This window comes from Drosophila melanogaster, chromosome 2R (genome assembly GCF_000001215.4).
Source record: "Drosophila melanogaster chromosome 2R".
Lineage (NCBI taxonomy): Eukaryota > Metazoa > Arthropoda > Insecta > Diptera > Drosophilidae > Drosophila > Drosophila melanogaster.
This window is the reverse complement of record NT_033778.4, coordinates 6,113,228-6,129,099: the sequence shown is the minus strand read 5'-3', so window position 1 is coordinate 6,129,099 and position 15,872 is coordinate 6,113,228. Positions and strand designations below refer to the sequence as shown.

General features: G+C 41.9%; 1 protein-coding gene across 6 annotated transcripts in view; it reads left to right on the top strand.

Moving 5' to 3' along the window:
* EcR (Ecdysone receptor) overlaps positions 1-15,872 on the top strand; it is an 81,215-nt gene that overhangs the window by 39,988 nt on the left and 25,355 nt on the right. For 2 of the 6 annotated variants that reach the window (NM_001169590.2, NM_165465.3), the window contains exon 2: positions 5,253-6,218. The exons of the other annotated variants lie outside the window; for them this stretch is intronic. In NM_001169590.2, coding sequence (NP_001163061.1) covers positions 5,540-6,218 — 679 coding nt within the window. In that variant the 5' untranslated portion in view covers positions 5,253-5,539. The remainder of the gene's footprint in view (positions 1-5,252; positions 6,219-15,872) is intronic. 6 annotated transcript variants of the gene reach the window in all.

The following is a 15,872-nucleotide window of genomic DNA, read 5'->3' as shown; positions in this document are numbered from 1 at the left end:
AATGGGGAACGGGAATGGCAGAAATGGCAAACAGGTGCCATTGTATGTGCTCTTGTATCAATTGCATTGAGTGCCTTATCTTGTCAGCCTTTTCTAGCTGGTTTTCCTTCCCGTTCGGTCTGGATGGACCTAATTTGTGTATGTGCGGTTAAGAGTAGCCTGCCATAAAGCAATCGAGCTTGGAATGAGTTGTGCCTTCTCCCCGACGCTCTTGTGGACTTTCACAGACCAGCAACAAAGTCGAGCTGCCAACACTTTCGCAGACAATCGCCAATGACAGAGAGTTTCCATGACTTTCCACAGTCCAGACAAAACAATTTTATTGTTGTTGTAGATTAGCCGAGCAACGCGAAAATGAACGTAGTTGTAATATAAAGCAAGGTTTAAGTCTTGAAAAACTTGTTCAGATTTTTTAGGGGCAAGCGGATTGTGGCGTTGTCATTCTTAGCATTGACTTTTTCCCTATAACTAATAAACTTAATGGCTTATGCCAAAAAATTACACAAAAAAAAAAACGTTTTTCGTTAGTTGTTTTCAGTATCTTTCCCGAACATGTCTGGTCAATTCAAATTAATTATTTTCATTAAAACAATGTCTTATCCAGTTCAGTTAGTGAGGTTTATTATTTCCTAAGCGTCAACCATGAGTATTGAATCTGGTTTGACACAATGCGCTGTCATTTTATATTGGGTTTAATGTGTCTTCTTTGCTGCCGAAAAGGTCAGACCGTTAGTGTTATTGATTAGAAATGCAAATCGTAGACGCCGCAGAATGGAAGAGAGACACCAACTAACCGGAAAAGGAAATGATTCAAGCACATTTTTGAAGCCGGGCCAGTCAACACTAACCAGTTTTACTACACTTTGGGCCAGCTGTGACTCGTCTATAGGGTTTTTCCTCTTGCCGCCTATTATCTTATTAATCTTATTTATTTTTTAGTTTCTTGATGCTTCAAGGCTATTAAGCCGCATGGGTCTTAAGGACATACAAAGTTTCATATATTATTTGTTATATATTCAATTATTTCCTGTTCTATTAGTTGAAACGCGTGCCCTGTTGCTGTTAAGTGCTCTCAATAAGCCGAAAACGGTCTATCGCGAAATGCTATAAATCTTTTTCGGCCAAGGCATTAAAAAGTTTCTATAGCTTTTATTGCTAATTGATTTTCTGTGCAAAGACTTTGGTCGATAGAATTCAAAAGAAGATGTGAATTATTAAAAGGAAACTCTGGGATATTTAGCTCCGTCAGCAGATCTGCTTGGGAAACAAAGCAGCTGAAGGAATACAGAGCTAAAGAAGCTTTTAATCAAAATGTAGATTCCATGTTATAGCCAACTAATTGAAATCGAAAAATGTTCTAATTATTGCTAACGGAAGCCATAGAATTTCATAATCTGTTAGAGCTAACAAAACTTCATTGAAATCTTACGGTGCAAGTTGTATTCTCAAAACTTACCGCACTGACTCCGACTGAAGCGAATTCCACCAGCTTATTTTGGATTTGTCTTAAACCAAATATTGGATATGTGTCAATTGAATGGCACCATTTTTCATGTTTAACCAAATCAGCAAACTTTTAAAAATTCACCAAATGAGTTCGCGGAATGAAACGCTCAACCTGTTTTTGGTTAAATTTATTATTGTGTTGGGGCTGGTAGTGTGATAAAGAGACAGAGATATGGAAAGAAACAACCGTTAAGTTTGCAGTCCCATGTATATTTTCTCGATAGTTATTCTGATTTGTTTGTTAAGACCTCAATCGTATTGCTTGGTTTTTATTTTGATTTGGATATGTTGTCTTCAACAACTTAAGGCTATGATCCAGAAATTAATAATATTAAATATTTTGTTGCTCTTTAATGTTTTATTTTCTTAATCACACGTGTAAACATCGGAATTTCGGTAGCCATTATATGTAGACTATTAAAACTCCAGGCACACTGCAACACCATTTTTACTTTTAAGGTTACATTTATTTGCTAATGTACATAAATTATTGTTTAATTAATGTTAATATTGTTAAGTTAAGTCCGTCATTGCTAGCAGGTAAATTTGGTTAGTTAAATATCAGGTATCTGATAGTCGATGCACTCGCTTCCCTCTTTTTTGGTTTTCTTGTACGACATAGTAGTCTTGCCCTTTGGTTCTCTTTCTATCTAGAGAGTAGTTTGTGGGAATGTATCGCATATGTTTGCTCCTTCAACTTGTCCCTCTACTAGAGATTCGAAAGGGGGAAGGGTAAGATATTTTCCCTCTGAATCAGCAAATGGAAATCACGCGGCGCTGGTTTTACGTAAAAAAGGAAAATAACAGCAGGAAATTAAAAGGATCCGCTCGCAGAAGTATTCGTTCCTCATTTGCTTGTGTGAGTGTGCTGATGTGGATTTGTGTTGGTGGGCCTATTATTGTATTCCTACTGGACAAGCCGGGAACGGATGTTTAATTGTTTTCGCCCTACCAGAGCAGGCGGCACTACCACAAGCTTATTTGACCACCACCCATTGATTTCAGTAGCGTGTACAACAATTGTTAATAAAGCTTGGATAAGGAAAGGACGTGGAGTAGGAGAGGGTGTGTGGTGTGGGGTACTCCTAACCATCGGGCTTCGCGTGCCAGTCATTGACATACTTTTGCAGAGGAAACGTTCCACCGGGTTATCCCAACAATAATCAGGGGTCAGTCAAGTTTTCGGGGTTAAGGGGTTGAGTTAGGAATCAATGGAATTTTTAGAAAGAATTACTTGCCTTCGATTCAAGAAAATGAGTAGTTCTTAATTTCGGGTTTTAAAATAAATTCACCATATGGTGCTAACAATTTCCTTCAAGATCTCCAACAAAGCATCTTGCCTGAAAGAGACCTATTTAATTTATTAAGATGCAACTTCTAAAAATTTGCATAACTATTTCCGAGTTAATTGACCGCAGATCCAATTCAGATATTATCAGAGCTTTGTTGGCACCAATACATGAACGTGAGTGGAACCTGTTGGCTACTGAAGTTCCCATTACTCTGAACTTTTTACTTTTACGATTCTATAAATAGAGGTGTACGCGCCTACCTTCCTCTCCGTTTTCTGGCTCACCATTCCTCAAATCCATCACTCGAGGCGTAACGAATTTTTCTGCTGGCAGAATTTTCCGTTCTGTTTGGTTCGTATTACTAAAATACGAACAGCGAGCTGGAGAAGCGTAAAGCTATCTGAGTCTGCGCGTTTGGCTTTTTGACGTCGTTTGTACTTCAACCTGAACTCCAGAGGCAGAACACAAAACAGGGATAACCCCAGAAAAGTAAAGTGGGCAAAAGTAAAGTGGCAACGCAACAGAGAACATCAACAAAAACCCAACGACACAACAAAAATGCCATAAATGTCGCGTACGCATGTGTATCGCAGCGCATCCCGCTCATATACACAATACAATATATATGTATGTTGTATGTACATACATATATAATGTGTGTAGTATATTCCGAATGCGATAAATACGCGTTCCGTCTCTGCTTCTTCCGATGTTTTCAGAAATATTTTTGTAGACAACAAAGCAAAAACGGCAAAGAACAACCTGTTTGCATTGTTTTTGTGTTGTTGCTCGACGAATTCTGCCGGCAGCGACGTTGGCAGCGATGGCGACAGGTTTTTTCCTTAATGCGGGCCAAAATCTCGGCTCAGTGCTCCGCCCTCCCCCTTCAATCGAGCGAGCTTAGACTAGTCTTCCCTTTTCTTTTCATTTCTTTTCCTTTTTATTCTGACTGCTTCTTCGCGATTCATCTTGTTCTTCATTTCGCGCTTGATCGAGATTCTTTTCGATTTTTCTAAGCTTTCGCCTTGTCTCGCTTGCTCTTTGGCGCATGAGTACGGCTTAAAACCAGTTTTACTGCCTTATAACACAAAGAGACGAAAAGTTACAGACTTTTGCTTTACTTTTATTATCGCCTGGCTCTTCCTCTTCCCTCCCGTTTTTGTTGTGCCGGTCTCTTAATGGTGGGTAGCCCATAAAAGAATACGCTTGTGGAAGGAAACACACAGCTCGAAACTGTCGATATTCAGTATACAAAATAATGATTCACCTGTAAGTCGCAGAGTGAGTCAAACATGCTGTTTTGGCCTGAACTGGAAAATCATTGAATTACAGAAGGTTCTCGTGTTCGGTACTATGGATAATCGGTATCTCAGTATCTCACATGGTCTGGACATGGTTAATAGGTTGAAAATTGTCTATAATAAGCTATGGAGTCTTTTGCATTAAATATTTATGCCAATTGTCTTGGCTGGCGATTGACTTTCACTAATTAAGTGCCAGCTTTCCAAAGAAACAAATGTGGACATGTACATATGTCCACGACAGTAATGAAGAGATTGCTCAAACAATAAATTAAACAATGTCAATTGGGAATCGGTATATCTATGTTCATTGAGATCGTTGATTAAATTTTTGCACTGCTTTCTTAGGGCTGGTAGCCAGAAATTAATGACAACGAAAGATGTTTTAATATTTCAAATTTCAAAGATTATTTTGAGATGCAATGGGTTTTTGAATACTCATGCAAGTGGGAGTACAGAAGTCCCTACTAACTGACTTTGAGCAGCAAAAAGGCGTCGGAAATTGTCAAAACAAATGTAACTTTTAGATCAAATTTACATTTCTATACTCGTGGTGACTGACATTAAATGGTTGGGAAGTTAAAAATAAAGTTAAAAGTGATTGACAAGAAAAAATAAGCGAGTTCTAAATCAGTCGAAATTGTAGATTGCGAATCAAGCTGGCCATTAATTTTGGAGACAATTAAGATTCGCCATGACAATAAATCGCATCTTGAAAAAAAAAAAAGATTAATTGTTTATAAAATCTATTCCGGTGTCGGTTCAACTCATACTACATACATATGACTATAAATTCGCTTGGAGTTAGCTTATCAAACGCTTGCAATCTCTAAAATAGAGTTCTCGCTAAAAGAACTGGAGATTTGCCGGTAAGATACTGGGGCACGGGTTGATCTATTCAAGAATTACGTATTCCTTTTCGCTGGGTAAGCTCTCTTCTCTCCGGGCGTAGCTTCAGACCAGTGTCGTGTTCAAGGTAGTGCGAAAATTTGCAATTAAATGAAATGAAAATTTCATGAGTTTGCCCCCGCCCAGGTGCGTTGAACCGTTCGTTTTTCAGTGTGACCACAAAATGTTGAAATCAAACCTAGAACTGGTTTCTCTGGGGCACTTTCGAGTCATCTTTTTGGGTTGTACCCGCTCTTTTTTACAGCTCTGATTGTTTCCCGCACTAAATGAGCAGGGATTCGGGCGAAAATGTATTTTGAACGCAAACAAGTGCGCAAAAAATACTAGCTCCACCACGAAACTGCACAAAACACCGCCAGAAGCGAGCAGAACCTCGGGCCGCACGACCGAGCTTCGTAAAGCAACAGAGGATCTTACCAGGAGATAGCTCTTCTCCACATAGACCAACTGCCAGGGACAAGCTCCTTGTCCCCAGCCGACGCTAAGTGAACGGAAAACGGCCACAAAACGGCGACTATCGGCTGCCAGAGGATGAAGCGGCGCTGGTCGAACAACGGCGGCTTCATGCGCCTACCGGAGGAGTCGTCCTCGGAGGTCACGTCCTCCTCGAACGGGCTCGTCCTGCCCTCGGGGGTGAACATGTCGCCCTCGTCGCTGGACTCGCACGACTATTGCGATCAGGACCTTTGGCTCTGCGGCAACGAGTCCGGTTCGTTTGGCGGCTCCAACGGCCATGGCCTAAGTCAGCAGCAGCAGAGCGTCATCACGCTGGCCATGCACGGGTGCTCCAGCACTCTGCCCGCGCAGACAACCATCATTCCGATCAACGGCAACGCGAATGGGAATGGAGGCTCCACCAATGGCCAATATGTGCCGGGTGCCACTAATCTGGGAGCGTTGGCCAACGGGATGCTCAATGGGGGCTTCAATGGAATGCAGCAACAGATTCAGAATGGCCACGGCCTCATCAACTCCACAACGCCCTCAACGCCGACCACCCCGCTCCACCTTCAGCAGAACCTGGGGGGCGCGGGCGGCGGCGGTATCGGGGGAATGGGTATTCTTCACCACGCGAATGGCACCCCAAATGGCCTTATCGGAGTTGTGGGAGGCGGCGGCGGAGTAGGTCTTGGAGTAGGCGGAGGCGGAGTGGGAGGCCTGGGAATGCAGCACACACCCCGAAGCGATTCGGTGAATTCTATATCTTCAGGTAAGATCTATGTACTGTATAGACAAAGCCAGTTAACTTGCATTCGATTCTAATTATTTGTGCTTCGCAAAGTCGTTGTACGAAATGGGTTTCCTTAAGCTCGTATCCTCACCATATACCTATTTCTTAAAATAATGACCTTGTAAAATTCTATATCGCTCAGTTTCTTGAAAACTGCACATCGGTTTAAATAAAGATCCAAAAACTTTGCTTTCATCACAGAATTAAGGAAGTTCGTCGCTACTTACTTTAAAAAAGAAATGCTCGTTAGTTCTCTCCCGTTTTTGGTATTTTGGTATCAGCATCTCTGGTGCACGGCTAATTATATTCCCATTGTGCGAGCACACTTTATGGTGCCCATTTAATGGTTCTTCGCTCGGTTCCCCCGGATCATCAGAGCTCGTTCGCTGCAGAGTGCAATAAACACGCACACAGGCAGCCAGCATTGTTGTTCGGTACACTATCAGCAGCGTCGTGGACGAGTGCAAGCCATGTATTCTACATGCTGCACCGGGCCATGTGCAGTCATAAGGGCGGTTTGGTGCCCTTCCGAAGCCGCTGCTGCTGATGCAACGCTCGTTGCTGAGTTCGAACCTACCTCAAGTCGTTCTATATTTAGGGCCTCCCCGCAGCGTGCAGCCGGAAAAGGGAGAGCTGAAGGAATGCTGCTTCTTTACTTGAGTTGTGCTGCGATGTGTTCTTCGGCTCTCGACTCTCGCTTCCTGTTTGTGTTGCAACTGCAATTGTTGAGCAGGGCTGCAGTGACGTCATCTCGAGCGATTCGTGCTCGCCTTTGGTCGTTGCCGTGGCACTGACCTCGTGCCAAATGGGAAAACCAGGTCAGGTCAGGAGCAGAAACAGAAGCAGAAACAGCCACAGCGACGGCAGGACAGCATTTGCATTTGACCCAATTTGAATGAGGACGCGAGCGGGAGTTCAAGGCCAATATCTGCAATCGAGGCGTCTTTGCTGGCGCCTGGGTCATGGGCTTGTTTTTGTCTCTGCACCGGACGAGTGGGGCAGGTCAAGGCTAGTCTGGGCTTGTATATCTAAGTCTACGTGGTACGAATCGAGTGAATGCAAAGGCACTCAAATAAAATAACAATATTAATATAAATAATACAATATAATAATAATAATTAAATACTTTTAGATTAAATAGAACTTATTCATTAAAGTTTAAACTTTAAATCTATGATATATATATATGTATGAATAAATGTATGAATTCTGGAGTAGAAGTAAACAGTGCTATTCACATCATATGCATTCGGTGTCATTAAATTTATAATTCTGCAAAGTATTAACAAAACAATGTTATCCGAATGTATTACTATGCAAACAAGATAACAGACTGTCCCAGATCTCAATTGTGGGAAATGCAAATATTAAGTGATTTTCTCGCAGTCTTTGATCATATCGCATTTCAAAGCAGTGTTGCACACAATTCAAGGAAAGTGTAGCTCAATAACCGGATATTTCTCTTTGGGTCGGTGACTAAGGGAGCTTTGTAGTGCAATCCGCACGATTTCTTCGAGTTCGATTCACCCGAAAATTCAAACTGGGTCACAACTGCAACTGGGAGAGGGACCCAGAAAGACGCCAAGTAAACCGCAAGGACATTGACGTCAGCCCTGTCCCTTTCGCGCAGCGTGCTGTCCCGCTCTGTCGAACGTGATGTACAGAGCAAAAGCTCAAGTACATGACCTTGCCCCCTGAAAAAGTGGTATTGTTGCTGCAGCAGCAAATCTCGGGTGCGTGTCTGTGCACAACTGATGCTCGCATCGCCTCCATGCCGTCCAGCTCATTTGAATTTCTTTTGTCAAGCCCACCAGGGGTGGCTCGATATTCGCACTGTCCTATGACATACATATGTATACATAATTGGTTCAAAGCGAGTCCCGATGCTCAAGGACGACCGCATATGAAGTTGAATAGCGGACCTACAATGGCAAATAATTTAAGCAAAATACCAGTGCTGGCGAACGATAACGCTCGTTGACAAGTTTTTCTTATTTGTATTGTTTTTGCTTTTTATTTTAACTTGCACTCGCGCACACCGATGCACCGCAAGTACCGAAGTACACATACATACGAATGTTGGTGTGTGTTCGCATGACGAAAAAATTGAGGTCAATGATTTTGTGCCGCCATTTCACGGTGTTGTTGCAGTTGCTGTTGTTGCTGCTGGTGCTGCTGTCAGCAATCGACAATCGCGATCAGGCGAACACGAACCACTTCGTGAAGCGCCGAAGCGGAGCGTCAAGAACCCGAACTCTCACCGCCACTCTCTTTCTCTCTCTCGTTCACTTGCAATTGCTATCGCTCTTCACCCCACTCCCACTCCCACCCACCAGCCCCTCCTGCAGTCAGATACATATGCATGTATTTATGTACATACATTGTGTCCACAGTTGCTGTAAACGAGATGTTGGTTTCTGCTGCGACTGGCTATTTGTTTCGTTTGTTTGTAGTTGCAGTGTGAGAATGTCGCCTGACATTGATAAGTCCCTCTGACAGTCGCTTGACTTTGACTTCTGGCCATGTTTATTTTAATTGGGGATACTAATTAGTAGACTTCGGGACTTCTAGTACGAATTGTTGCTCGAAATGTATTAATACACATGTTTGTACATATGTATGTACATGTATGCACTCGCTTCTACGTGATTCATATTCTAAAGATTCAAAAGCGAGCCACATGGTTAGTTAGCAAATGAACATTACGTCATGACTCGGTATCTTTAATGTACCTGATGGTAAAGAAAGAGGGAAGCGGTTATTAAGTGCTAGTGCCTCCTTTCTCTCGGTTGCACTGCAGCTCTAGGCGAACACGTTTTTATAGGTTAATGACACAACAGCCTGCAGCTGTGACTAAAAGCAAGTCAACGCCACTAGAAATGCTGTATTGGTCCGCACAATTTTAAATTCGATAGAAGCGAGATGCGATTAAAAGCAGCAGCGAGAGCTAAAAACTATGTGATGCTACTATGGCTGATATGAAAGTAAATATGGAATTTAAATGTTCTATGTCTTCGAAACTGGAGAGAGAGCAATAGATTGCGTATATTGGTAAAATTATTAGATATGTAAAGGAATTAAAACAAATTCTCGTTCGACCAAAACAAAAACATAGCATTTCAAAGATCTTTAGCTCTTTAAGCTGTCTCAGAATGTTGAAGAATTCATGCCCAAAACGGTACTAGAATTTTAATCCGCGGAATTTTCGATCTGCCCCACTGTGCACCCAAAAATATTATATGTAAATAAATATAATAGAAAGACCGAACTATGTCAGTAGTGTGTATGCACAAATGTTGCTCAAAATAAAGCGAAAAAAATTGTGAAATATTTTCGTATAAAAATACTCACACCCGACCGAGTCTGATTCTATTCTTGATTAAAAACAAAAAGTGAAAAGAGAGTGGAACAGAGAGAGAGAGAGTGCAGACAAATGGAAGAAACAAACAAAACGCAGAGAAAAAAATTACCAAATATTCCGAGAATACTTGGCATTAAGCAATCGCCAAAAGACTGGGCCGAGGGGAGAGATCGCCTTGGAACTAGGGACTCCAATGCCGACCAACTAACACACTGGCCAGCCCTGGTCTGCAACCATCTCTATCTCGCCGCCGTCCAATTAGTGCAGCATTCTTAAAGCGGCCGAGGCAACTTTCTTCTACTCCCCAAACGAGTTTCAGCCACGCACCAACACACCAACACCAATACCAGCAACAACATGACGGAATGGGAATTCTGCTTCTTAACTTTCTTCTTCACTTCGAGCTTCTATAAAAGCATTAAGTTGTTGTCTCACTTTCTTTCTGGCCATCTCGCTCTGTGGACGGGTGAAAGTTGTTGTTGCTCGCAGCTGAGCCATGATTTTCCACTTTTCCCTTGCCTCTTTTTTCCATTTTCATTGGCATGTTCAGCTGCAACGCGGCAGAACGGGATGGCTCCGCGAAGAGAGGGAGATGCCTGATGGTTTCATGAAAACAACATTTTTGATTTATGCGCCGCTGATTGCTGGCAATTTTCCCTCTCTCAACCCCCCCCCTCCCCCCCTCGCTGATGCACCAGCAGCATAATCATTTCTGCATAAATTATTCATTGTTTGCTGCCCCGTCTGTCGATAGTGAACTTGAAATCAGCTGGCGGCCAGCATCTGGAGGAAAGTGCAAATTGGAAGCGGCGAAAGGCTCGTGGAAATCATACATACATACATCTGTATGTACATACATATAGGCAGTGTGAGGAGAAATCGCAGATGCAGCTCCGATTTTTTGCCAATTGATCTAATCGAACTAGACTTTGGCGATCTACTCTGTCGTGCAAAGTCGCACCAGTTCTCAAATTTCTTTGCCAATTTTTCCCCGTTTTATGTACATATGTATGACCGATCTCTAAAAGATCGGAATGGTTAACTTCTCCGTGAAACGAGTATCTGGTACATTTGTTTAGACTTAATGCATTATTGACTCTATGACATTGACACCATTCCGAGCTCAATTACCTGCGCGCAAAATAAAAATATTTATACATATATATTTATGTACGTACATCCGTAATATAATATTCAAACATTCAGTTTAACAATTATCTTAATATTTGCTGCTAATTAGCCCTTGCAAATCATAGATAGATCATGCCAATTCGAAAATTGTGATTAATTATTTATTTCTCTTTCAATTTTTTTTTTTGGCTATCACACCCTTATGATGAGTTCATTAAAATAATTTTGGAACATAATTTGCCTTGTTTGGCGAAAATGAGGTGGATTTCCATATTAAGTGGAGAATATTACGTGTGTTCAACCCTTGACCCCACGCTTTGTCGATGGGTTGTCACGCAATGTTTGACAGCTTAAAAATGAAATGCACGAATATTAACTACCTCTTACTCGCGCCACCCACTTTTCTATTTTTAGTTTAGATTTAAATGACTTATCTCCCCCATTTTAGACAACATTGACTAACCGAACATTTTCATACTCTCTTTACAGGTATGTGTAGACTTTGCGGAAAACCACGAACAGGCCTCTTATCTAAGCTTTTCTGATTACGAACGCCGAGCGCCAGCGAGTAAGACCAAGCAAGTGGGGAGAAATGTGGGGGTGGCTGGGGCGGATGGGGGCGGGGCGTCTGATAGTGCGTGCCGGAAAGTAGGTCAGCTAGCTCGCCACGACAACAGCCATTAGCTAGCTGTATGTAGATTCTCACTCAGCGTGGGGCGCCCACGCTCCAAAACGGCGTAGCCGAGATGCAATCACAACACCACAACACCTAGAGAAATGCTGGAAATACTTTTGTGCAGAAGAATTTAATTTCCTCGGCCTAACCCCGCTTCCCTTTGCCCAATCAATCGGCTGGGCAAACGAGAGTCGCTGCTGGTGGCAATTTCAATTGAAGATGCTCGCGGAGTACGGTTTCACAATCAATTAGGGAAGTTATTTCCCTCCCATTTAAGCAAGCGCAATAGTTACAGACTGTATTGTATTACTCGAACAGGCATACATACAGTGACCTGAAAACTTGAATACGGGTTGTTCATTGTGTGTGTGTGTATTGATCACTGAATTCGGTTCTTAGCCGTACTAGTAGTCATCCATAGGGCAAGCCAAACTATATGTATGTATACTTGACTTACATAGGTCATATGGTGAGATACATAAATAGTGACTTCCAGTTGTTTTATCTTAAATTTTGGGTGTTGATAGGTCAAAAGTCATGTACATTTAGTTAAATACAAGCCACCACATCTGCATTCATTAGGTTATAAATCAACGATGACTGCCTCAAATCATATTCTTGATCTATCCCATTTGGGCATCCATCATGATGCGGCAGAGTCCTGTACAGATACTATTTCAACAAAGCACAACAAGAACCAGAAAAGCCGATCGGTCACTTATCAACACTAGCAACTATTGGTTTTCGCAGCACCGCAACTTGTGGCAGCCCCAAAAAGCTGCCTCCACTCGCCGGCTGAGCAGTAACAGCTACATTTATAGTGCCGCGCGGGTGTGGAATATCTGTATCTCAAAAGTAGGGCAGCATTCGGCGCACAGTGAGTGTAACCCAAATTGGAAACGCACACGCACTTCTGGGGCGCACCGCGTGCTCGTCTGAAGCGGGACGGCAGGCGACTGTGCGAGCGAGAGGGCAGTCGCCGGTGATTGTAGCGTTAGGCGTCATCTTTCACTCTTTCGTAATGGTCAAAAGGTGATTGGGCGATTTGGCTCGCATAGAACGCACGCACCTTGGTAAAAATGAATCGTTTTCGTAATTTTTTCGAAAATAAAACTCTGTATGGGAATGGCTAGCGCTGCTTTCTGTCTTTCTCTCTTTCCACATGTACTTATCTTTAAAAGCTGAATATAAACAAAGCAAGAGGTTGGCATTTGACGACCTGTTGTGCTAGAAACCAGTTAGCAGCCATTATCGAAGCATACTTTTATTTGATTTTTCATTATTTAAATGCTCGATACAGCATATTAAATAATGCATTTATTGTTAGAGACGCAACTAGAAGTAGGTAATTCCTTAAAGCCAAATACTATGTTAAGGAATTTACAGATCTAACTTTAGAAGATATCCGTATCTTGGCTTATACACTCAGCTCCGGCATCTGGAAATGCGAATGGCGCCGGGGATGGAAAACTAGCCAACTACCACTTTATGATAGGGCTTTGAACAGCAAACCGGCACTTCCTATAAGCCAAACGTGTTTTCCTTTGTTCAGAGCTATTTAGCCTTCACACTTGGCCAAAGAGTTCGTGAACTGGCAGTCGCGGCTGTTGTGTTCACTTTTAACGATTTCGGTTAATTCGCAGTCGGCGCTGCTGGTTAGTTTTATTCGACTCCATAGCTGGGTTCAAGTTCAGGGTCTTCGGGGCTACTAAAACTGCAGGCTGAGAAGTGCGGAAGTCCCAGCCATAATTATTTTAATTAGTCGCAGGCACTAAACACCAAGCTAGCTAGTTCGTTCAACTTGGGGACAGGGCAGGGTACACTTCGAGTTGTCCAGTGGCTTGTAATTGAGGTTGATGCGTTATTTGCGTGCTGCAAATCAATATCTTTTGCCCAATACACTTTTTCGGGTCCCTCCAAAAGTGGCAGCACTCGAGAAAGTACGAGTACGGTGGGGGGGAGGGTTGGAGCTGGAGAGGTGACTGTCAACTTTCGCCCACTTTGTTTGCTTCTTTTCCTCAGCGGTATGTCTGTGTGTGTGTGTGCTTGTGCTTGGGTCTATTTTTCGGGCGTTGGTGATAACACAGTGCCCCACAATCGTTCAGTTCAAATTGGGGTTAGTGCCTGTGTGTTGGTGGATCGAGAGTGTATGTGTCCCTATGCGTGTTGGTGTGAGGCACTTTGTAGATACCAGCACTGACTGATAATGCACATTTGTGCTATTTATTTTGCCATAAAAACACTGCTCTTTTTCTTGTTCCTAATATAAACAAAATACAGTACGCTCCGCGGCTGGATCGTTCCCCGTGTTTTCTTCAGCTCCATCGGCCTGATAAGATAAGGCGACTAGGAGAGTACGGGTAGTAGAAAATAGGCGAAAATACGTAGACTGAAACGCAGATTGGCTCAGGCACGGAAAGTGCACACTAAAAATTCTGAGAAAGCAAGTGAAAGCGAAAATATCAGTTGGAATTTCTACTACACTCAAGTGGGTTCAGCGGAAGGACAATTTTGTCTACTCGTAGTACGTCGAAGATTTAGTAAACATTTAACATTTTGTGCAGGTAAAAAATATGTGATAACGGCTGCAAAATGAAATGATTTCTAGGACAGCCACATTTGTGTTTAAAAAATTATTCATAACGCCATTTCGAAATCGACAAGCTGACCAGCTGACCGTTTCTGAACTTTTATAATATTTTGAAAACTGAATAAAAATCGGTCAACAATTAGCCCAATTATTCGCATTATTTTGTTTCGCTCATTATTCATTTCTGTGCTAAAATTTCTGTTTGTTCAATTTAAACAATAAATTCGTGCCGTTGTCGGGGCTTAACCTTGTAACATTTTATTTTATTTAATTTTTTTTAGACAAATAAGTGCGTGCTTATTTAACATTTCATTTTTTATGTGTACACATTTTGCGGCTTTACTTGTATTTGTTTAGCCGTTTTTTGTTTTTGTTTTTTTTTTTTTTTGGCAAAAACCTTCAAAAATCAAACAGCTATAGCTCGGCAAAAAATAAAAAACAGCAGCTCGAGCAACACCCACCTTAGCCTAGACAATCGATGGAATCAAAGAAATTTGTAACGCGAATCTCTCAGTTTTGGACCTGGCTTAGGACGGAGCAGCCTTCAATCTTTAGCCGACAAATAATGCCTGCGGTTAGACCTGACACAGTTTCAGGCACTTTTACTTGTGCGTGTGTGGATACTTTGTACATTTATGACGATAAACGCACTGGAGCCAAGTGAAGTGCGGTGGAGCAATTAAGAAACTACTGGGTAATTGCAATTGGCAACCACCCACGCCAAAAGTTGGTAGCTGCGTACTTTCTTTTTACTTTTTGCACCGCGTTCGGTGTAGGACTTCACCACTTTTCTGCTTTTTGTTAAATTTTTTGATTCAAACGCCTTTCAACATTGATATCAGGAAATATTATTAAAATTACATGGTGATGCGGTTGCTTTAATTATTTTTGTTTTAGAATTAGGCTTGTTTGTTGTTGCTGTTACCAATTTTATAAGCCGCGAATTCGATGCTTTTGTTGCCGTGTTCACTTGTTGGTGAATATAAATCGAGTTCGCACGGTCAAGCAATTATTTTCGATTCGCACCGGCGAAAAAACTGCCGAGCGTACTTGAATAAAACGCTCACCGACCTGCAAAAAATATACCAAAGTTGATATACATACATACATATGTAACTATATATCGTGGTCAAGTAGAAGGCGAGGAAAGGGACATTACGTATATATATGTATATATATATTATTGTGTTTTGCTGTTTGTGGCTTGACGTTCATTACTTGCAGTATTTTTTCCTTAACCATGTAGTGATACAGCGAACAATTTCGAAGGGGAACGGACGGGCAGGGCTTTTTGGTGGGAAATAACAACCATTAAAACGTGGTGCGAAAATATCAGAGAGTATTAATCAAGACACGTGCTGATGACTTTGACGGCTCCAAGTGAGTCGGTGAGGACAATAGCTATAAATATCGCATTGCCCAATTCATACTGTACAACATCCGAAGGTAAAGGTCAACTCTTGCAAATTTGCAAACGGCAAAAACAGTGATTCTATTGCCAAAGTACCGCTAAAACTGTTTAATTAAAACAATAGGTTTCGTTCGAATTAATTTTGCGATTGAAAGGAGGAGGTATAAGAATAATTCGGATTACACTTGACAAGGTCAGTGTTAGTTCCCAGATTAACTTCATTCTTACTGGGTGGCCAAAATCTGAGGGGGCTCAATCATAATTGAGATGTGTGAATTGATTCCCATGAAATTTAATTGTGGCCTATCTTTAATTGAAAACAAAAAAAAAAACATATTACTCATTCTGGCATCCCGATTTGAATCCCACCACTTCCACACTCCTCTCACGAACATTCGTTTATTACGCATACGACAGGTATGACACTAGGCTCAGATACAAGAGAATCACTAGCGCGATCAGCT